General features: G+C 34.0%; 1 protein-coding gene across 6 annotated transcripts in view; it reads left to right on the plus strand.

The window, feature by feature from the left end:
• The window catches only part of ANKRD12 (ankyrin repeat domain 12), a 173,980-nt gene that overhangs the window by 66,129 nt on the left and 82,727 nt on the right, over positions 1-25,124 (plus strand). For all 6 annotated transcript variants that reach the window (XM_012541541.3, XM_012541540.3, XM_023496243.2 and 3 more), the window contains one exon: positions 2,290-2,437. In XM_012541541.3, coding sequence (XP_012396995.1) covers positions 2,290-2,437 — 148 coding nt within the window. The remainder of the gene's footprint in view (positions 1-2,289; positions 2,438-25,124) is intronic.

Genomic DNA, 25,124 nt, shown 5'->3' on the forward strand with positions numbered 1-25,124 from the left:
TTCATAACTCAGGTAGTCTTACTACAGAAACTCAAAATCTTGGGTTTTTTTTTTTTTTTTTCCCAAACTAATACTATTCCTTCAGAGATTTATTCTCATGCAGTAATTTTGTCTGAAACATATTTTTCTGTAGAGCAAAAATACAACTTATTCCTACCATTCCTTTCTCAACCAGTTATTTGTATATACAGTCTTCAATTTTTCGTTGTCAAATTTACACCAGTTATAGGAGTCTGTGCAATTAAACTAGATGAGTAATATGAAAAAAAATAGCAAAATATTCAAGCTGGAGAAGAGAAGACTTAGAGAAGACATAATAAATATCTTTTAAGTATTTCAAAGACCCTTAGAGGGATTATACTTGTTTAGCTTGGTTCCAAAAATCAGAATTGTTTGCAATGGGTAGAAATTATAAAAGCAAATCTTGTTTTAATGACATGAAAAATCTTAAGAGCCCTGAAAAAAAAAAAAAAAAACAGAATGGGCTGCTTTGAAAAGTAATTGATTGCTTTTCATTTGAGAGTTTCAAGAGAATACTGGATATGATTATTGGCTGATTTTTTTTTTATTCAGTTTTTTTCTGTGTAAAAGTCTCTCTTTTAGCAATTTGGAACTATGTCCAAAGGGCTATCAAATTGTGTGTATACCTTTTTATCCAGCAGTGTTTCTACTGGGTCTGTATCCCAGAGAGATAATAAAAAGAGGGAAAAGGACCCATATATGCAAAAATGTGATGAAATATCATTGTTCTATAAGAAATGATTAGCAGACTGATTTCAGAAAGGCCTTGAGAGACTTGCATGAATTGATACTAAGTGAAGTGAGTAGAATCAAGAAAACATTGTACACGGCAACAATAAGATTATGTGATGATTACCTGTGATGGACTTGACTCTTTTCAACAATGAGGTGATTCAAAAAATATAAATATATAAAATACATTTCCACTTAGCCATGTCCAAAGGAGGAAAAAAAAAACAATAAAATTTGCTTCAGTCTGTACTCTGAATCCATCAATTCTGTTTCTGATATGGAGAACATATTTCTTTTTTGGGGAGGGAGGGGACAATTGGGTCTCACAATTGGGCACACAACCAGAAGGCTGGTGCTCTATCCACTGCGCCACCTAGCTGCCCCATGGAAAACATATTTCATCATGAGTTCTTTGGAATTGTTGGTCATTATATTAATCAAAGTTACCAAGTTTTTCAGAGTTTATTATATTTACAATAGTGTTGTTACTGTGCAAATTGTCCTCCTGTTCTCCATACAAAGCAAATAGCCCTAGCTTTATCTGAGCAATGTGACACTTGGATGTTAGCAGAGTTTGGGTCATAACCACCATTATTACTTCCAGTAGGGCACTTTAACATTTAGGTATTATTATTTTAAGTAGAGGTAATACCTGTTCCTATTCCATGGTAGCTCATTAGGTTTGAAAATTCTTGTAGCTGGATTCAGAGTAAGTAGTTACCAATTTTATAGGGTTTTAAGTATGTTTAAGTGTTTTGCCTAGAAATAGCGCCATGAGACAAATAGTGCAAGTATTCCATTTTATAGGTGGGGGAAACAATAATAATATATATTTAGCGCTATACAATATTAAAATAATAATAACTAGCATTTATATAGTACCTACTATGTGCCAGATATCATCCTATGTGCTTTACACAGAACTGTGTGCAAATTGCTTTATTTGATTTTTTAAAAACCCTGTGAAAATGATTATTATTCCCATTTTATAAATGAGGAAAACTGAGGGTATAGCAGTGAAAGAATTGAAACCTTGGTTTCCTGACCCCAATCCCAACCAGTTCTTCAACGGTACCATTTTGCATTTAGGTTTTGTGACACTTCTTTAACTATGTGGCAGGGAACTTTGACTGTGGTCATTCCAGTTCATACTTTCCCCTTCTTTCAAACTATCTTCAAACTCATCATAAAATTATTAAGTACCAAATATGTGCTGGGCACTAGTTTGGGGTTTCCTTTATTTAAGAGTCTCTGATTATTGATATTTAGATCAATTATGTACCAATTTCCAATGTTCATGCTTGTTCTTCCCCCCACCCTCCTATAGATTGGTTAAATATTGAAGATACAGAAATCTATGTGATATGTTTCAATGCCTATATAATTGTATACCAGAATTACTGATTGAGTCTTAATTTTCCCCAAACTCATATCTTAGTATTTAAGCTATTTTACTTCTATTTACATTGCCTTTTAAAAATTATCATTGTACCAGCACTGATATAATATTGTAAACATTTTTTTTTTTCCAAATAGAGTAAAGAAAAGATTTCATCTTATAGCAAAACTCCAAAAGTCGATAGGAATGATGTGGGGAAAGAGATGAAAGAGAAATCATCTATGAAGCGTAAACTTCCATTTACCATTAGTCCGTCAAGAAATGAAGATCGAGATTCAGACACAGGTAGAATATTTTTTGAAATTTTCTTTTTCTGATCAACCTTGATCATTTTGTTATCATAATTCTTTCTTTAACCCATAGGTCTTTTCTCCCCATCCCTTTTCTGTACTCATATTTTCCCAATAAAATGATTTGTTCATTTAATAGAAGAGGAAAGTTATATATCAGTATTTCATAGTGTTAAATTGGTTGTTTCTGGCTAAAGTGATAATTTTCTTATCATCTAAAAATGATGTCAGTCAAAATTATATGCAGTACTTACTAGGAATTTTTGTATATTTCAAATATTTACTTACTTTCCCAGAATGTAATGTTTTATATATAGATATAGATATGTGTGTGTGTGTGTATACACACACACACACACACACACACACACACATATAAACACACACACATATACATGTATGTATGTTTTTATGGATCTCACTATTTTTGAAATTTTCTTTTTCGATAAAGCAACCTTGATCATTTTGTTATCATAATTTTTTCTTTAACCCATAGCTCTTTTCTCCCCATCCCTTTTCTGTACTCATATTTTCCCAATAAAATGATTTGGGGTTGTATCTGTTTCCTTTATTTAAGAGTCTCTGATTATTGATATTTAGATCAATTACTACAATTGAGGTAGTAAATTGACAAGAGAATTTAATGCTTTTAAAAGATTTCACTGAGAAATAGTTGTTTAGAATCTGTTAATATATTTTTGAAGCTCCAAACTAAAAATTTTAGGTATTTTAGATCTGGAACAGATTAAATCATGGAGGCTCATTGTGGAAAGTGGATCTATCCCATTTCTAAGACGCTTTATGCCTGACAAATTGTAATAAATTGCATGTATTTGGTGATATTATTTATTTCTAAATGTGATTCAGAATGGATCAGAAATTAAGAAATCATTTAATAGACTCCTAAAACTGTTGTTTAGATCACCGAACTAATTATTTATAAACTTACTGGACTTAAGACTGGACAATACCTTAAAGACAAATAAATCCCTCTCCTCATTTCATAAAGTAGGAAATTGAGGCCCAGTGAGATTAAATAATTTACCTAAGATTACATAATTTAACATAAGATTGAATAGCAGGCCAATATTCTAGCATATTCTTACCTGATACTTTCTCTTATCCAAGTTAACTTTATTCCTTACTGTAAATTATTAGTGAGAGTTTTTCTCTGGAATGTTTTCACTTCATTAAAAGAAATAATCTTATTATGTACCTTCTTGCACAGATATTTATGTATTGCTTTATGTCATTCTAGTTGTGTTTTGATCTTTAAATTTGTGATGGTGACAAAATATCCTCTATGGAAATTTGAAATCCTCTTTACCAATATTTCATTATCTGTTTAGAAAATATTTTACATAGTTTTAGCATGTTCTCCTTTTATACTTCTATTATTTTGTTATTTAGATTATTATTTTCTTTACTTTAAAGAACTTTATTTTGGAGATTTATGGTTGTCACAGATTAGAAGAAATAAAAAACTTTGTTTCACATTGCTGGAAATATCCCCTTAAATGTTTAAATAAAATTTTGCGTGGCAGAGTTTTTCTATTTTATATTAAAAATGATTATGTGTTTATCTTATCAAGGACTGTGAAGTTTATCTTTAATGTAAATATTAAGAGTAAAATATTCAGACTTAGAGCATTTCTCTTGTTTATAATATTTAATTCCAAATGCTCCTCTTTGAATCTAAAAAGGCATTGTTAGTAGAGAAATTAGGAAAATCCCTAGCATTCAATGCCCATCATTGGAGAACCTCTGATGAAGTTACATGCGTGTTTATAGTGGTTATAATGTTTGAGAAAGTACCTTGAGGCAGTGCCAGCAAGAACTCCTTCAAAGGCCCTCCTCTTTAATTCCTTCAAGCTCATTCTCTTTTTCTAATTATGGCCAAGCCTTTCTTTTGGATTTTAAGTATTTTTTGAAGCTTAAAAAACTCCTAACCTTTTAAAAAATTGTTTGTATTGAGTGCTAGCCTTATAGATAATGATATGCTAAGTTCTCTATATGTGAAAAATAAAGACCCCCCCCCCGTCCTTGATTTATAGTTTATTTTAACAAACCTTTATTAAGCATCTTTTCTGTATAAGGATACTGTGTTGAATATTGTGCTTACAAAGTTAGGGGAAAAAATATACAGTACTCTCAAGGACCTTAGGATCTAGTAGGGGAAACACAACATGTACATGTAAATGTGATAAAATATAAGGGTGTATTAGGGCAAATGAGAATTCCACAGTGTCATAAAATTTTTGAGTAAGGAGAAATAACTTTTAGCAAAGGTTCAGGGATATCTTCATAGAGGAGATGGCACTGAGTTAGGCTTTCAAGGAAGAGAAGAATTCCAATAGACATTGATAATGAAGAAATTCTTTACTGTCACAATAGATAGTTTGCCCACAAATGTCTGGAGGTCTAAAAGTGCAGGATTATAGTAAACATCCGGTAGTCCCTTTTAACTAGAGCTTAGAGACTATGAAGAGTATGAGTATAAAATAAAGGTTGAAAACTAGGTTGTGGTCAGTTTATAGATGTCCCCTTATAGCAAGCTGAGTTTGTTTTATCCTACAGGAAAGTTTTTGAACTTCAAAGGAATTTCTTTAATCAATCTTCTAAAAAACAGTAGGTAACAGTTAAATTTTTTTGGTAAGTAAAACATGTTTTGCTTACATGTAATAAAGACTAAAAATATTGATTATAGCTACTAAAAAGTAAAGGTATGATCAATTGAAATTTATTTTCATTTAAGAACTTTAATATTTGATAATGAAATGTTGGTGACTTTGGGCTTTAAAAAAGCTTCCAGTAGAATACAAACTCTGAAAAGACTTGGAGTTTATAAACAGTTTCTTGAATAAAGACCTCACATTTAAAATATATAGAAAATTTTGCCAAATTTATAAGAATATGAATCACTGCCCAGTTGATAAATGATGAAAGGATATGAATAGGCAGTTTTTAAAGGAAGAAATCAAAGCTACATATAGTGATATAAAAATGCTTATAATTATTATTGATTAGAGAAATGCAAATTAAAACAACTTTGAGATATGATTTCACACTTATCAGTTGACTAAAATAATAGAAGGAGAAAATGACAGATATTGGAAAGGATATAGAAAAATTGGGATGATAACACTGTTAGTAGAATTGTAAACTGATCCACCCATTTTGAGGAGCCATCTGGTTTGTTCCCAGAGAGTTATAAAACTATATATTCAAGTTTTCAGGTTAAAAAGAAGAGAATCTAATGTGTTCTACAATATTAATAGCAACTTTTTTGTGGTGGCAAAGAATTGGAAATTTGAGGGTAATATGCCCATCATTTGGGGAATGGCTAAAGATGTTGTATATATGATTGCAATGGAATACTACTGTGCTTTAAGAAATGATGAGTAAGTTGATTTTAGGAAAACAGAGAAAAACTTACATGAAATTATGAAGAAGGAAAAGAGCAGAAGTAAGAGAAAGCTGTATATAATAACAGCAGTATTGTTCGAAGGATAAATGTAAATGATTAGCTATTATGAGTTATATGAATATTCAGATCAGCTACAGAGAGTCTATGAAGAAAATGTGATCCACCTCCAGAGAAAGGACTGATATATGGAACTATGTATTATATAGTATATAATATATATATATAATACATATATATGTGCCAAATGTTGGCCTTCTCTAGTACAGGTTTGGGCAGCATGGAGGGAGAGAAATAGTTTAGAAATGTTAGAAAAAATTAATAAATGAAGGAGGAGAGAGAGACAGAAAGACAGAAAGAGACATATATATTTGGGGTATGTTCCAGCAGCAGAATGATACTGTTTTAGAAGAATACAGAGAGAATTATCAGGAGACTATTCATTAGGTGATGAATTCTTTCTTTTTATTATTTTAATAGCTTTTTATTTACAAGTTTTATGCATGGGTAATTTTACAGCATTGACAACTGCCAAACCTTTTGTTCCAGTTTTTCCCCTCCTTTCCCCCTCCCCCCTCCCCTAGATGGCAGAATGACCAATACATGTTAAATAAATATTAGAGTTTAAATTAAATTCAAAATAAGTATACATGTCCAAACCATTATTTTGCTGTACAAAAAGAATCAGACTCCAAAATATTGTACAGTTAGCCTGTGAAGGAAATAAAAAATGCAGGCAGGCAAAAATATAGGGATTGAGAATTCGATGTAATGGTTCTTAGTCATCTCCCAGAGTTCTTTCTCTGCGCATAGCTGGTTCAGTTCATTACTGCTCCATTAGAACTGATTTGGTTCATCTTATTGCTGAAGATGGCCAGGTCCATCGGAATTGATCTTCATATAGTATTGTTGTTGAGGTATATAATAATCTCCTGGTCATGCTTATTTCACTCAGCATCAGTTCATGTAAGTTTCTCCAGGCCTTGCTGAAATCATCCTGTTGGTCATTTCTTACAGAACAATAATATTCCATATTATTCATATACTACAATTTATTCAGCCATTCTCCAATGGATGGGCATCTACTCAGTTTCCAGTTTCTGGCCACTACAAAGAGGGCTGCCACAAACATTCTTGCACATACAGGTCCCTTTCCCTTCTTTAAGATCTCTTTGGGATATAAGCCTAGTAGTAACACTGCTGGGTCAAAGAGTATGCACAGTTTGATAACTTTTTGAGCATAGTTCTAGATTGCTCTCCAGAATAGTTAGATGTATTCACAATTCCACCAACAATATATTAGTGTCCCTGTTTTCCTACATCCCCTCCAACATTCCGCATTATTTTTCCCTGTCATTCTAGCCAGTCTGACAGGTGTGTAGTGGCATCTCAGAGTTGTCTTAATTTGCATTTCTCTGATTAATAATGACTTGAAGCATCTTTTCATATGGCTAGATATAGTTAGGTGATGAATTTTTTTATCAAGACAAGATACAAAGTAATCCTCAATCCTATAAAACTTCTTTTTGCTTCTGTAGTTACAAGTTACCAGAGAAGGGGGCAAAGAGTGTTAAGAATCACATAATTTTTCGAGTATTTACTATGATGCATATGAGCAAGAAAGACCAATCTGAACATAATTCCAGCTTATGTGCCAATTTCTTTTGCAAAGGATAAAAAGAGTGGGGTGGCTAAGTGGAACAGTGGATAGAATACCAGTCCTGAAGTCAGGAGGACCTGAGTTCAAATTAGGCCTTAGATACTTAGCAATTCCTAGCTGTGTGATCCTGGGCAAGTTACTTAACTTCATTTGCCTCGGCCAAAAAACAAACAAACAAACAAACAAAAAACAAGCAAAGGATAAAAAGATAGAGAAGTTCTATGAAGAGTTCATTAAGGCCTTGAAAATTAAATTAACATATATTTAGTATTCAAGAATGGCAGAAAAACTATTTTGGAAATCTGATTCAGGATCAAAAATGAAAGAGACCAAAAATATATATTATATGGAAACCTGGTGTTTATCAATCATGAAAATTGTAAATACAAGATAACATCACAAAAATTGAAATTCACTATATCTTGATAGGGTTCAACTGGTTTTAGGTGTGAGAGTTATTTCTAAATTATGTCTCAAATAATCAGCTTGTTAGAGCAAAGGGCAAAGCCAATTATTAGTTAAAAGAAAAGAGATATGAGGCCAGCACAACTAAAACTGCCTTAGCCTGATATTTAGGGCAGAAATGTCCCCTAGATGGAAAGTGAATAAAAAAATTGAAGCAAGTTTCCAAAAACCTTAGTCCAGTTAATCCAAATCACCTTGAAAACATTCAGAGATAAAACAAATGAAAAATGCATTTAGTCTGTTGGCATTTTTGTAAGTTATTTTCTCCGTCTGTGACAGTGGAGCCATCACTTTGGGACTATTAACATGCCCCAGTCCCAGTCTGCTGCACAAGGAAATAGAAATGGCATTAAAGAAAATAAAGATGAGAAGAACAACTAAACCCCAGTAAGCATATATAAAGGTCTCTTCTGAAGGCAGTGCAACTTGAGGGTACCAAGAACCTTGCTTCTCAAAGTATATGAAAGAGATGAAGATAACTGGACAACTGGAAAAAAATCAGAGAAATATTATTACATAAAAAGGGCAATAATAGCTACTTTGCTATTACTGCAAAATCTTCAAAGATAATTCATACACATTTCAAGAACATTAACATTCTTAAAAATAGAAAGAAATATTAGAAAGATATGTTAGTGTTCACAAATGATATTCTGTAGCAGACTACAATTTTAAATGCTCATTTGTAGATTACATTGTGCTTAGTTCAGTCTTGGAACAGGTAACAAAGCTTCTAAAATGAATTCTGCAATTGTTCAAAGTGCAGCCTAACAGTTTATAGAGGAAAATGAAATGGATGAGGGGAAAAAAAAATCTGTTGTCTAGACTATGATATACACTTAGATAGATAATTTATTGACCTGTCCATTAATACAAATAATGGTGATTAACAATAAGCTAGATGTAGAATTGAGCAGGAAAGTCACAGAGCAGATTCATTGCAGATAGGGCGACGGACTTGGAATCAGAAAGACTCATTTTCATTGATTCAAATTTGGCCTCAGATACTCATTATGTGACTCCAAGCAAGTTAGTTACCTATATTTTAAAATGAGCAAGAGAAGGAAATGGCAAACTATTTTAGTATTTCTGCCAAGAAAACCTCAGACGGATCATAAAAGGTCAGACACAATTGAAAAACAATTGAACAACAAAGGAGAATGATTGTTGTTATATGAAAAATTACACAGCATTCTCAACAATTTCAAGTTTCTTTCTGAAACAATGGTGCACATCTTTTGAACAACACAAGGATATGTGAATGATGGAATAATATGCTTTTCAAATAATAAAAATTGCAGGTCATTCAAAGTGTAGTGGATGGATGTAATGGAATGTATAAATAGGCTATGACCATGAATTATTTGCTTAGAAATGGTGTAAAAGATATCTTTAAAAGAGATGCATATGTAATAAAACTGAGAAATAATAAATAATAATGGGTCTCTAATGCTATTCTCTTACCCTTGTAACATTAAAACACTTAGAGAAAGACCTTTTGTATATTGTATTAGTCTCTCTGAATTGTATATAGGAGGATAATGAACAAGAATCACATAGGATGATAAGGTTTGAATAAATGCCAATTTGCATTGTACAGACATCAATGAAGTCTGTTAAAAAGTATTATTTTTTCTTCCTATTGCTACAACTATATGATTAAACAGTAATATTTTTTCTCCTATTGCTACAGTTATATGATAAAGAGAATGATAAAAGGCAAGAAGGTTTAGAAAAGCCCCTTAAGTACTAATAATTATATGTTGGTACCTAATTTTCTCATATTTACCCAAGAATCCATTTGCATATCTTAGTCATTTTTACCATTAATTTCATTACTTATGTGCTATTGTCTCACAAGAATGATAATTACTATTCTGTTGGACCTGATGTTTCAAAGAACATTTCTTTATGTATAAATAAGTGTCCAGAATCAAAAAATCACTTATAGACCTCTTTAAATCAATTAGATTAAATGAAATTCTCATGTCTTTTTTTTTCAACTTGTTGGTGATCTTTTCAATTAGAAAAAAACAATAAAACATTTTTTCCAAATCAAGAAATATTTCTAAAAATAATTTGAACTTTAATATGTTTAATTTTTGCTAATATTTTGCTAAATAAAACTCAAGAGAGTTGTTAATAAAATAGAAAAATCTCATAGCAGGAAATGAATAAGCCAATTTTATTAATTTACATTGGAGACAATATGAATTGTATTCCAGGGCATAGTGCCCTATGATACAGCTAGGTAGTCCTAGGTATTAAGAGAAGAGGGATCCTAAATACTAAGAAAGGAGAAAGTTCAGGAATCAGCAGTGCTAAGGCTCAGACTGTAGCCAGAGAGCTAGTTCTCAGCAAAAAGCATCTATAGTCTAGCATGCAGAGAAATTAGCAAAGCAGGAATCCCAGACCTTATAGGAGATTACAATTCTGCCACTATGAACCAACAGAGCTTTGTATCTTGCTGGAAGGGCCTGAATCTAGCAGCTATTTACTTTTGTAGAGACCCAAATCTAGGCCAGGAACTTGCAGAGTTCAGCCCAGTGTGAGGGACAGAAATCAAACTGCTCTGGATTAGACCACTTAAAGACTTTGCTTAAACCCTATCTTTTGCAGCACCCACCCCTCAGTTGCTAGGTGTTAGGGCCTATCCTTCTAAGATGCTTTTCCATTTAAACAATATGTACTTTGTAAGTACATAATTGAACCTAATAAGAGCAGAATTGGTTTTTTTCTGTCTTTGTATTTTTCACAAGATATGTACTGGATAATTAGGAAATAATTAAAAGAGAGGAAAACTAAAATTAAGAGGTATGAGGTGAGGCTTCCTGTGGAAGATAAGATTTTAATTGAGAGTAAAGGAAGCCTGCCAGTCAGTAGTGGAAGTGGAGAAAGGAAAGTCTTCCTGGCATGAAGGATAGCCAGAGTGAATATTCAGAGCTGAAAGATGCATTATCTTGTTCTTGTAACGGCCAGAAGACCAGTGTCATTCAATTGAAGAGAACATGTCGGGGAGTTAGGTATAAGAAGACTATTTCCGTGTGTGTGTGTGTGTGTGTGTGTGTATGTGTGTGTATGTGTACATTTCAGGAGCAACTAAATGGCACAGTCAGTAGAGCACCAGCCTTGAAGTCAGGAAGATCTGAGTTCAAATCCAGCCTCAGACACATAACATTTCCTAGCTGTGTGACCCTGGGCAAGTCATTTAACCCCAATTGACTCAGCCAAAAAAAAAATATATATATATATATATATATATATATATATATATATATATATATGTACACTTTATATATGTACATCTTATCTCTCCTAATAAGAATATAAGACACTAAAAGAGGAAGGAGATGCTTCAGTTTTTCTTTGTGATCAGAGTACCTTGCACCTAGCCTGTCATACTAAGTAGACATTATAGAAATCAACAAAGTCCTTCCCCACCTTCCTTTTCAGAAATATTAAGAAAGGATTTAAAAATTATTGTAAATCTGCAGACTTTGAGCTCATCTGAAAAATAAACTACTACCAGTCAGCCTTTAACTATCATTTTTGAAACAAAGTCCTGCTGTTTTCTCTTTAAGATTAGACCAGGAAGGATTCTTGCATCAATTAGGGTAGGAACTATATTGGGATAAGAAGCCGTTGAATGATCTACCTAAAAAACTACCCTTTTTCCGCATTCGGAAAAAGTTTCTTTTAATTTTGAATTAATTGAAGCCTCTCTTTTATTAATTGTTGACTATGTAGAAAAAGGAAAACCTGCAGGATGTAGGCAAAGAAGGGCTCAACAAGTTTTGTATTTTTTTTTAATAAAGCTTTTTATTTTCAGAACATGCATGGTGATTTTTCAACACTGACCCTTGCAAAATCTTGTATTCCAAATTTTTCTCCCCTTCTTCCCACCCCTCTTCCCCAGATGGCAAGTAATCCAATATATGTTAAACATGTTAAAAAATGTATGTTAAATCCAATATATAGTTATATATTTATACAATTATCTTGATACACAAGAGAAATCAGATCAAAAAGGAAAGAAATGAGAAAGAAAATAAAATGCAAGCAAACAACAAAAAGAGTGGAAATGCTATGTTTGTGATCCATACTCAGTTCCTACAGTCCTCTCTCTGGGTATAGATGGCTCTCTTCATAAAAAAGATCATTGGAACTGTCCTGAATCATCTCATTGTTGAAAAGAGCCACTTCCATCAGAATTGATCATTGTATAATCTTGTTGCTATGTCCAGTGATGATCTGGTTCTGCTCATTTCACTCAACATCAGTTCATGTAAGTCTCTCCAGGCCTCTCTGAAATCATCCTGCTGATCATTTCTCATAAAACAATAATATTCCATAACATTCATATACCATAACTTATTTAGCCATTCTCCAACTGATGGGCATCCACTCAATTTCCAGTTTCTTGCCTCTACAAAAAGAGATGGGACTGGGCAGTTTTAGGAAAAGGATTATTTAAGGATCTGCCAAAACTTAAGAGAAGGTTTTTTTGATCAAGAAAACTGTCAACTGAATAATTACCTAAACTCTGAACCATTGCTCAATCTTGATTATGAAATACTCCTTGTTCTCAAAATGACATTATTAGGAAGATCTGTCCAAGGACATGAGGAGACTGTCAAATTGGATATTTTTTGAAGCATAAAAATTCTTGGATTTAGAATAATCCAAATCAATACAGAACAAACAGCATGTTTTTAGAAATCTTATACCTAAAACACAGAATTATAGAATTTCTTTCCATAGCACTTAATAAATGCTTGATGATTGACTGAATCTCATGATGCTGGTGACTTAATGTATTGATCCACATCTAGGGAAAAAATTTTAAGACAGCAGGGAGAAGCAAATGAATGATTTATATAAAGTAACCTATTTCTTTTAGGTAGATATCAAATGTTACCTGGATAGGGAGGTTTTTAGGGATTTGAGCTCTCGGCTCTATTTAGGTAACTATTTACTATATGATACCATGACTTCATTTCCCCAATATGTCAGATAAGAAAGCTTAATTCTAGGTTGACACATCCAGGAGGTGCAATCAGAACAATGAGTTGACTCAAAATAACCCAAATTTTCCAAAGAATTTTTAGAAAGCAGTAATCAAAAAGGCCAACACTATAAAATTATTTATGAAATTTAAGACGTATTTAAGAAATCTCTAACAACTCATAATATACAAAACCAAAAGCCATTCCCAAAGAAATAATTGGTCAAAGGATATGAACAAATAACTTCTCAAAAGACAAATTACAAACTATTACAATAATATGAAAGATTGCTTTAAATCACTAATAAGAGAAATACAAATCAAAACAGTCAGGGTTATACTCAGCAAATTTGAAAAAATAACAAAAGATGAGAATAATCAATTTTGGAGAGGCTATCGAAAGGCAGTCTGACTAGCTATTGACAGTTATGGGGGAAGCTAGATGGTGCAGTGAATAGAGCACCAATCCTAAAGTCAGGAGAACCTGAGTTCAAATTTGCCCTCAGACACATAGTACTTATTAGATGTGTGACCCTGGTCTTCAGATAACCCCAAGTGCCTAAGCAAAAAACAAAAAAAAGACAGTCATGAATTGGTAAAACTATTTGGAAAACAATTTGGAATCATGATTTTTTTAAGCGACTAAAATGTTTTATATGCTTTGATTCAGAAATCTAACAGAGTTATATGGTCCAAGGAGATCTAAAATAGAATGTTTTCATTGATGACAGAATATTTATAGCAACTTTTTTTAATGTTACAAAAAACTGGAAACAAAGTAGCTGCTCACAGCTTGGGGAAACATAAAAAAACTGATATTTCACTGTATTGGTATATTATTGCTTCACAAGAAACTAAGAATATGAAGAATTTATTGAAAACTATGCACTGATGCAGAGAGAAGTCATTAAAATCCTGAAAACAATACACAGTAATACAACAATATAAATGGAAAGAACAAGAACAGCCAAAAATGCCAATGCATAATTATAATGACCAAGCTTGATGGTAGTGTGTGAAGACCACGTATTTTAAAATCAGCTGGAGTCAGGAATTCAGGTTAGGGGAAAATCTTCAATCTTTTATTCTCAGTAGAGAAGAAGAAAGATCAGAGGTAGAAGGGAATCGGCAATAGCAATGTGTGCAGCTGAGTCAAGAAGCTAGCCAGACCAGAACCCACCAGAACCGAACCCAGCCAGCAATCTCTCCCTCCTTTCTTCCTCCCTCGCTGCCTCCACCCACCAAAATCGTCATTTTCTATACAACACATCAGGACTTGCACAGAGTGGGCGGGAGTCATTCTTTCTCCAAGCATATATATTAATAGAGTATGGTCCAATTACTATTTAGCCTCATGTGCTTGGGACCTCAGTGCATCAACTCAAGCCTCAGCCCATTACAGTAGTGGATGAGAAAATGCACTTCCCTCATTTCTTTGTAAGAATAGGAATATGATACATATGATGTCACAAACTCAATTGATGTCAATTTTGTTGAACTGATTTTTTTCTTCCCTTATTTCTTTTTTATACTTTCTAACAAGTACAAAAGGCCTACAAATTGTTGGGTGAGACTCCCATGCTGAAATATTGAGAGTTCATGGACAAGAGTCACACAGGATGGATAGGCATGGGCAGATTGTGATCTCTATTAGAAGAAATGGATATTTTTTAAGTTAAGACACTGGATGTTTTCCATACTCCTAATGCTTTTTCCCACTACCTCACTTCTCCCTTCTGAAATCCCAGATTTCTTTCCAGACCCGGCTCAAGCATAGATTTTTTGCACAGTGCATTTCTTGGGGACCTCAGTACCAGTGCTTTCCCCTCCAAAGTTGTCTGTTATTTACTTTATATTCTAAATAGCAGCTAGCATTTCTATAGTGGTTCAAGTTTTGAAAACTATTCTACAAATGTTTTCTTTTATCCTTATCATACTTTAGGAGGATGTTATTATTAACCCTCCTTGATAGAGGAGGAAACTGAGTCCTATAGAGATTAAGTTACTTGCCTAAAGGTAACCCAGCATGTTAAGTATCTGAAGCCAAATTTAAGACAGGTTTTCCTGACTCCTGTCTAATACTCTATCTAGCTACTATCGAATTACCTCTGCCTTTTATATGAGAGGCATATTGGTGCACTGAATAGATTCAAGTTAACAAGCATTTATCAAGTACCTGCTATATTTTAGGGACTGTGCTGGGTGTTTAGAATACAAAGAAAAGCAAACAACAGTTCCTATCTTCAGGGCAGCTAGGTAGTATTGTGGGTATAATCCTGGTCATGGAGTCAGGATACCTGAGCTGTCTTATGATGATGAGGAAAATAGCTCATGAACAATTATATATAAATAAGATGCATTCATAACTATGTACAATTTATATATGTGATAAATTGAAGATCATAACGGAGGGAAAAAATTAGCTTTAAGAAAGGCCGGGAAAGGCTACTTTCAGAAGGTTAGGTTCTAACTGAGATTTGAAGAAGTAAGGGAAGGCAGGAGGTATAAATAAGGAGAACATTTCAATCATGGAAAACAATCTTTGAAGATGCACTAAGCAGGGAGATGGAGCATCTTGTGTAAGGAACAGCAAGGAAGCCAGAATCACTGGACTGAAGCATATCTGGAGAGAGATATAATATAAATGTAAAATAGTTTACATTTACCCATCACTTAATGTGTGCCAGGAATTGTGCTAAGTAATTTATAGTTATTAACTCATTTGATCTTCACAACCATCCTGGGAGACAGATCCTGTTAGTATCCCTTTTTTAAAGGTGAGGAAACAAAGATAGACAAGTGTAGTGACTCATCCTGGATCACATAACAATAAGTATCTGAGGCTGAATTTGAAGCCAGATTTTTCTTACTTGAGGCCTGGCATTCTATCCACAGTGTCACCTAGCTGACCTTATCCAGTACAAAAAGAATTGATAGGTAGAAAAGGGTCTGATTATGAAGGGTTTTCAAAGCCCAACAGAGGGGAGCAGGTAGATAACACTGTGGATAGAATACCAGACCTAGGGTAAGGAAGACATGAGTTGAGATCCAGCCTGAGATATTTGATACCTATTAGCTGTGTGACTTTGGGTAAGTCACTAAAACCACTTTCTCCTCCCCCCGGACTCCCATACACCAAACATACATCAAACAGAGGATTTTATATTTGATCTAGAGGCAATTAGAAGCCACTATAACTTGCTAAATAGGGAGGATAGCATGGTAAGACTTGTAGTTTAAGATAAAATGAAGATCATTTTGATAGCTGAATGGAAAATGGACTGGAATTGGGAAGAGACTTGAGGGAAAAGACCAAACTAACAGGCTATTGGAATAGTACAAGCATTAAGTGATGAGCACCTCTACTAGGATGGAGCTAGTGTCAAAAGAGAAAAGGAGGCATATATAGGAGAGATAGAATTGATAGAAATTGGTAAATGATTGGATATGAGTGGGATAAGAGTGAAAAGTGCAAGGCTAATGCCTAAATTGATAATTGGTGTGTCTATTTCCTCTCCTCTCACTCTCTGTTTCTGCAGTCTTGCTTCTGATCTAATAAGATCAGAATTCAATGAAAATTGGTGATTCCCTGGCCAATAACAAGGAAGTTGGGAAGAGGAGAAGTTTTGTTAAGGTGGAAGACAATGAATTCAATTTTGAACATGGCTGGTGATTCAGGACTGGAGATCGGTAAAAAGTGTGGAGATGGATCAATAGATTTGAGAATGATCTGCTTAGTAATAATAACTGAATCCATGGGATTTGGATGTTGGAATCCTTACAAAGTGTTAACTCATTAGAGTTGATAGACACAATAATTATCTAATTTAGCATGGTTCAGTATGATTGATCTGATCTTGCAAGGAGATGTTATGGGCCAGAACTTGAAACAAGGTACTAAGTGGAACTGATAGAAACGATACTTGTGTTCACACCTTTAGAGAGTTCATATAAGCAAGAAGCTCTTAGGGCCATAGAGCACTCTGGGACAGACAAACACAAAAGCACTCTGGGACAGACACAGAAGTACTCGGAGACAGACACAGAGGCATTCTGGGATAGACACAAGACTCTGGGAGGAAGCCCACAAGCCCACTCTCGAAGGTGGAGTCAGATTCATTCACTTCATCTCACACTGTGGTGGCTGGCCTCCACTTCCCCCACTGAGACCAAGGCTGGTCTGAAAGGCTCTCCAGAAAGCTGCCCAGCCCCAGGCAAGGAGACAAGAGATTCATTCCAACTTTTACCTTGGTGTTGGCTGAAGACATTCGGAGTTGAGCTAGAGGCAAAAGACTAGTCTCGGAACCAAGGGAAGCTGAGGCCCGTAAGAAAGCTATCCAGGGCCCAAGGAAAGAGATAAGAAATAAACGTTTGGATTTTATCAGCTGGCTTTATTTAGATTGATTATTACTCTGAACCGAAACTAAGGCTGCCTCCAGAAAATCTCCCCAGGAAACCTGCTCCCACAGAGAACCATTATATTTTAAAAGAAGAGAACACCACATTTTGGCACCCAACGTTTGTTGAGATTCCTATACAAAATATTATAGAGGGAGAAGAGACAGAGCTAGATGAGGAAATGGTTGACACTGTCACAGGTTGTAGACAGAGAGGATGATGATTGAGAAAAAGAGTTCATTAGATTTGACAGTCAAGAGATCATTGATTTAAATTGATTGATGAAATCTGAGTTTAGACTGCAGAAGGTTTAGAAGAGAGTGAAAAGAAAGGAAATGCAGACACTAATTAGAGGCAACTTTCTTAAGGAACTGAATCAGAAAAAAAAAAAATGGAATATAGGCTGATAGTGGAAATTCAAGTACAGGTTTTTTGAGGATGAGGGAGACATAAGAGTGTGGGGAAGCAGCCAAAAGAGAGGAAGAGAATAAATTAATGAATTAATTTAATAATATTTTGTAGAGGGCTGAAACTATTGAATTCAATGCAATGAAGTCAGGACTGCGGAGCGCTTGAGGCTAACTACTGATTGTACAATACTCTATGGGCATATGCTTGGAAAATGGTCCTTTCCACTATCCGTACTGGCTCAATGATTGGTGTATAGAGGATTATAGGAGGGACTAGGGGGTGGAGTAAAGCTAGCCAGGGACACACTCTCAGGGGTAGATGAGGGGGAAAGCAGTTGCAAAGATTCTGCTTCCATCCTGTTGAATCTTGAGTCTAAAACCAAGAATAAAGACAGACTTTTTTGCTTATCCTGACTCCGGCTGATTCTGGGGTGTCCTGGGTGCGAGCATGGTCATTACAATATTTAATTTAGTAATAATTTAATAAATTAATGAATTCAATTCAATAAATATTTATTAAGTGCCTACTATGTGCCTATGATACAAATCAGAAAGAGAAAGACAGTCTGCGCTCAAGAAGCATACACTTTAGTGGGGGAAGACAACACAGAAAAAGAAGTTGAAAAATGAAGAGAGGAGGCAGTACCACCAGGGCATATGATGTACTTTGATATTGAAAACAAGCAGAGTGGCTGATGGAAAGTGGAGAGTTAGATGGAATGTTTAGAGCTCTCTAAAAAGGAAAGCTTTAGGAAGAATTTAGTGCTACCTTCTCCAATCTCCCATTCAAAGGAGAGAGGTGACTAAGTGCTGGGTAGCAAAAAGTGAATCAGTCAGTGCAATGATGCAATTTCAAGTGATCATCATATCCTGCGTGGGTCATGATGTTGAAGTAGAAAAAGCAGAGCTGCTGATGGAAAATGCAAAATAGGATCATAGAAATGTCAGTTTGCTGGAAAAGATGAATGGGATAGGATGCCATTGGAGATATGTAGATATATATACATAGATATATATATATAGAGAGAGAGATATAATTATATATATATATATCTCATTACATATAGAGGGGTTTGTGTTGGCAAAGAGAAGGTCTGTCCTTTCATATGAGTCAGGGAATAAAAGAAGAGATAATAGGAAAAGACTTCTGAATGATGTGAGAAGGAGGAGAGAAGATCTCAGTAAATAGCCTCAGTTTTTTCAGTGAAATGTGAAGCAAGATTCTATCAGCTGAGATGGTGGGGGCAAGGGGTATGATGGGAAATTTGAGTGGGATGGTGAATCACTTAGGAAGATATAAAAGGATTGCCTTGCTACAATGAAATTCCAATTGAGATTATGAAACATAAATTTGTAGCGGATTCGGTTAGCATGGTTTGTTCAGTAGCACATGAATAGGAGAAGATGGGAATAATCCAAGACAGGGACTTGGCAAAGCATAGTAGGAGAAGGAGCAAGCAACTGCAAAGTATAGGATTTTCTGGAGTTGAATTGGTTTACCAAGTTTTGATATAGGAAAGGGCAAAGAATATAGCGCTTCAGTGATAGTCTAAGTTAAGAAGAACTGAGAGACAGAGGAACTGGAGCTCTTAGTAAGAACAGGATTAAAGAAATTGTAAAGCAAAGGGAATAGTAGAATGACAACAGATTATAATCAGTTAAAGGAATTTCAGAGTTTGTGAAGGTGAAAATGGAACTCCTGTGGATGATGCCTTATCAAAAGCATGACTGTTTCTGGCTCGTTGAAGTGGTAGATCATGGGAAATGAATTTAACTGCTCCTGCACTGTTGTATAGCCAAACTAAACTTCTTTCTATTCCTCATGTAAGATTGTCTATCTTCCGTCTTTGTGCTTTTGTACTAGTTATCCCCCAAGACTAGAATGTACTCTCTCCTTAACTTTGCCTTTTAGAATTTCTTTTTTCATTCAGGAACCATTTTACATAAGCTTTTTTGGATTTCTCCTCTATCCTCAATTGCTAGAGTTCTCCTTTTGAAACTTTATAACATGTAAGTCTGTGTATATATATCTGCATTAATTTTATAATCATACTGCATATTTTTCTATGTATATGTCTTTGCATTAGAATATAAGCTCATTCATTCTTTCTTAATATTACAGTTTTTGTACATACTTTGTAATAGTTCCTGGTACATAATAGTCATTTAATAGATGCTTATTGTTTGAAGATTTAAGGAAGGAATGATTAAGGGAATAATCTGGAGAAGATAGGAAGGGAAAGGATCAAAAGCATATGTAGAGATATGGGTAAACAGTAAATATTTTAACACCTTTCCTCTACATGATCTAAGAAGTCTTGATAATATAAAATCTCAAAATACCTTGGAAAAGGAGAGTGCTAAAAGTTATAACAGAATATGCCAATGACAAACTTATCTCAGTTCATAATTTTATTGGATTCTACTTAGTCATAACTTCCAGTTTGTGTTGCTTCATGTATATTCTTCCTCCAAGGATCCTACCTAAAAAGATTACTACCTAAAAGTTGCCAAAGTTTTAGTGGATCTTTTTGAAGATAAAAACAAATTAAACAGGGATATCAGCATTGAGAGATAAGCAATACCAACAAGTTAACCAACAAAAGCTATTTAATATTTCAGCATGAATTTTCAAAGCCTATAAAATTTGTATTCTATTAACATAAAGAAACTTAAAAACTTAGATTTAGAGGTGGAAGCTACGTAGTCCAATTAGTCCAATTCCCTTGTTTTATTATTTTATTTTATTTTTTGAGGCAATTGTGGCTAAGTGACTTGCTCAGGATCACACAGTCAGGAAGTGTTAAGTGTCTGAGGTCAAATTTGAACTCAGGTCCTTCTAACTTCAGGGCTGGTGCTCTTATCCTCTACACCAACTAGCTGCCCCTTTTATTATTTTCAAAATTGATAGTTTTACAGGAAAATGATATCCAAAGATACTAAATGAATCACCAATAATTAAAAATACCATCTTAAAAGTAATTTGTCCTTTTCAAAGTAATTCAATATTTATCTAATTTGGCCAAATATTGAACTTTTAAAGTAATTCCTTTTGTTTTTTATTCTAAAAACTTTGTTTTGTAGATATAGAGTAAAATCTTACTCATCAGCCACTTAATGTTCTTATTTTAGAGGATTAACCTTAGTTTTGCCAAGTATATAATAATAAAATTCAAGAATTTCAAGATATACATATACACCTTTCATTCTGCTCTGGAATAATTATAATTATTTTTAAGTTTTTCTTATATTGAGCCAAAATCATTCTCCCTGAAACTCTTACTCACTGATTTTATTTCTGTCCTTTGAAAAACAGTCCCTTCAAATACTGTGTTGAAGAAAATTTGCTACTGTGTTAAAGAAAGCTGGTGAACGTAACTTTGCTTCTTCAGACTAAAGATTCCTAGTCTCTTCACAGTTTCTTCACCAGCTAGAATAAATATAATATTCCAGGTTGATTACATAACAGAACTATTTTCCTTTGATAGAGCTGTTTAATATAACCTAAGATGCCACAAGCTTTTTTGGCTACTAAATCACACTTCTAAATGATATTAAGCTTTAAAATTTCGGGGTCTTTTTCACAGTGGCTGGTTTCTATCTATCTTCCCATTATTGCAACTATGCAGCTAATTTTTAAAAAAACAAACTTCATATCTATAAAATTTCATTTTGTTCTCACAGTCCCATTGTTCTGCTTTGCTAACATCCTTTTGAATCCTGATTCCATCATACATTGTTAGCTAGACTTCCTAACTAATCCTTCAAGTTTGTGTCTTCTTCAAATATGTGAAGTAGGCCATTTCTCCTTTATTTCAAGCTATTAACAAAAATGAGGAACAGAGTAGTACCATGAATGCTGTGACATTGTGGCACTCAATTAGAAACTTTCTTGGGTGATATAAACGCATTAATTACAACCTTTCCATCTAGCCACTCTGACTTCTAGAAACTTTGTATACAATGTCTGTCTCCTTCTGAAACTCCTTAAGAAACTGAGCTTGATAAGAATATGTGAATCACAATTCTTTGGTCTAGTCAGTTTTACATCCAAAAACTTGACATGTGATATTTCATAGCATTGGCATTAATTCATGATATATCTGTGATAACTCATGCTACTTTACTAAACTGAACATTTGTACTGGGGTTGTAACATTTACTGACACTTTGTAGGTTTAAGTTTGCAAAGTGTTAAAATCTATAATTTCTTCAGCTATAATTTGTCTCTTTCAGAATATTGATTTTTAAAAAGGTTTTATGATTTAAGTAGCTAAATTTTTCATTGCTGTCATCAATACAGAGCTTAGCAGGCTTTTCTGTTTTTATCCTTAAAAAAAGAAAAACCAAAAAAATAAACATTAAGGAATATTGTCCTAAAAGATCAAGTTAAAAAACAATTAGCTAGATATAATGATTATTAATATCATTTGGTACCTTCTTCTTAACTATTTCCAATTGCCTCTAAATTCAACTCTGATTTTTTTTTTTTTTCCAGGCTTACAAAGAACACTTTTTTTGAGTTGAAAGTTCTCTGGGTGTAGTATCTTGACTCCAGTGCTATAAGTTTCAGGGCAGTATGCCATCAATAACCCTTGTTTACTTTTCTAATTTGCAAAAGATTCCTTTCTTTCACTGTATTTGTATCCCCAGGACTTAGTATAGTGCCTGATACATAGTGTATCTTTAATAAATATTTGTTGATTGACTGATCATAGTCTCAACTACTCCATTGAATTTACTCACATTAAAGCTGATTAAATTAGGAAATGGTGAAGCTCCTCTGCAACTAATTATCTGTTTCATGTCCTGAAACCAAAAGGAGAACACAATTAGTTATGTTTGATACCAATGGTCTGCTAAAACCATGTCTTTTTTTCTAATGGGAAAAGCATTTTTTTTTTTTTTTTTTTTTTTTTTGCTGCTTGATTCACTTCTAGTATCTCTTTTTTATTCTTAAAGTGATTTCACTTATTTTTTTTTTAACATCAACTTTGTTTAAAAATAAAAAAAAAAAGCCCCATTAATACCTGGCTCCAGTTTAAACTGCTTTCTTTTGAAGGAATGGATTATTGCTTCTTTATGGTCACTAATTCTCCCATGTCTGCAATCTGTTTATTAGTTATTGACAGAAGTTTTTTTTTTTTTTTTTTTTTAATTTACAATTGAAGGAAGGGGAGAAGCCAGGGCATATTTAAGCATAAACCAAAGCTAGAACCTGCAATGCCAGAAAGAAAGAGCTAGAAGAGGAGCAATCAAAGTGACCACACCTATACTGGCCGCAATTGCTCCAGTAAGGGTTCTCAACCCTGTCTGTTGGTTTTCCTCCTGGGATTGACCCAGCTGCTGATGCTAAAGAGTGCCCACAAAGTGGGTGAATTCTCTTTTACTAAAGTTGATTGCATTGATGAAAAGGAGGAAGAGGAAATGATGAGGAAATAAGATGATTCCAGAGTGAAGAAAGACAATGGGATCCTAGTCTTATTGTAGTTGATAAGGATACTGTTGTTGGAATTCTGTCCTACATGGTGTGATCATTATAAGCAGTTTGTTCCAATATTTAAAAAAATAGCTCAGACCTTTCAAGAAAATGATTCTCCTATACTTGTTGTCAAAATTGATGGAACATCATCATCTATATTAGCAAGTCACTATGATGTAAAAAGCTATTCTACTATCAAGGGACAGGCAGTGGATTATGATGATCCAAGAACAGAAGGTGACATCGTTGCTAAAGTTAAAAAGGTTTCCCAACACAATTAGATTCCTTCACCTGAAGTGACCCCCATGCTCACTAAGGATAACTTTGATGAAATAATGATTGATGAAGACATCATTTTGGTGGCATTCTTTGTGGAAGAAACTTGCTCTGGAATATGGGAAAACTGAACATTTGTTCATAAGAAAGTATAGGTACTTTGTACCCATTCCCATGGCTAAAGTAGACACCATTGCAAAAACAAACCCATAAAGATTTAATGTCACTGGATATCTAGCTGAAGATCTTTGGCAAGCCCAAACTTTTGATTACAGTAGCCCATGAGAAAAAAATACAGGACTGGATTGCACAATTGAATATTTTGGACTTCCATCCAAAGAATTCTGACTAGGAAGCAAGTTTAGAAATTCTTAAAGGATAGAAGAAGTGTTATCATTATCACTGACATCTTCAAAGGTTATCAGTAACCAAGCTTACCAACTATATCAGGATATTATTAACAACATGAAAACTACAAATTCCATCATACTTTCAACAATGAAGCTGCAAAATTCCTAAAAATATCTTCTTAAAAAGTTGATTGTGATGCATCCAGAAAAAATTTCTCTCTACATACGATCCAAAAAAATCAATATTTTAGATTTTCAGGAATGCACTGAAGGAGCTCTAGTCAAGTATAATGTGGTAAAGTATGTTATGCCATTAGATGGCCATAGAACAACTTTCATTGAGGCTAATACATATGCTAAACATCGTTTAGTGATTGTCAGTTATACTGTGGGCTTGAGTTTTGACTGTAGAGTTGCTACTTAGTTTTGGAGGAACAAAATCTTGGAAGTTGCTAAGGGCTTCCCTGGATATATACTTGCTATTGCTAATCAGGATGACTATTTTTCTGAAGTAAAGGACTTGAGACTTAGTAACAGTGGCAAAGATTTCAATGCAGCCATCCTAGCTGAAAATGCAACCATAGAACCAGAAGAATTTAATTCATAGGTACTCAGGGACTTTGTGTTGGCTTTCTGAAAAGGAAAACTAAAACCAGTCATCAAATTTCAGGCTATAATCAAGAATAGAAAAGGGTCTGTAAATATTGTGGTGAGTAAGATATTGACTCTATTAGGATGGATCCCAAGACAAATGATCTCATTGGATTCTGTGTCCCATGGTATGGAAACTGTAAGCAGAAAAATCCTGTGTACAAATTGTGGGAAGAGTACAAGCATAAGAAAAACTTGGCTATAGCCAAAATAGATGGCCACTGTCAATGATGTGACCAAGAACCATTACAAAATGGAAAGATTTTCAATAATAATAACCCTATTAAATCTGAAAATGAGAAGAAATCTTTGGAGCACTCACATTTTTAAAACATCACAGCATAAAACTGAACAAGACCAATCAAGAACTTTAAAGACCAAAAGGAGGAAGGAAAGGGATATATGTACACATTGTAGTTTTCCAATGAAAGGTTGCTGAATGGGGAACCAAAATAAGCCTTGTGGGCAAAAGGGGTTGAGTATTAAAGCATTTGCAGTGTCTGATTTTTTTTCCCACATTGTTACAGATACAGAAATGGCATAATGTTTCATAATAATATG

Source organism: Sarcophilus harrisii, chromosome 1, assembly GCF_902635505.1.
Source record: "Sarcophilus harrisii chromosome 1, mSarHar1.11, whole genome shotgun sequence".
Taxonomy (NCBI): Eukaryota; Metazoa; Chordata; class Mammalia; order Dasyuromorphia; family Dasyuridae; genus Sarcophilus; species Sarcophilus harrisii.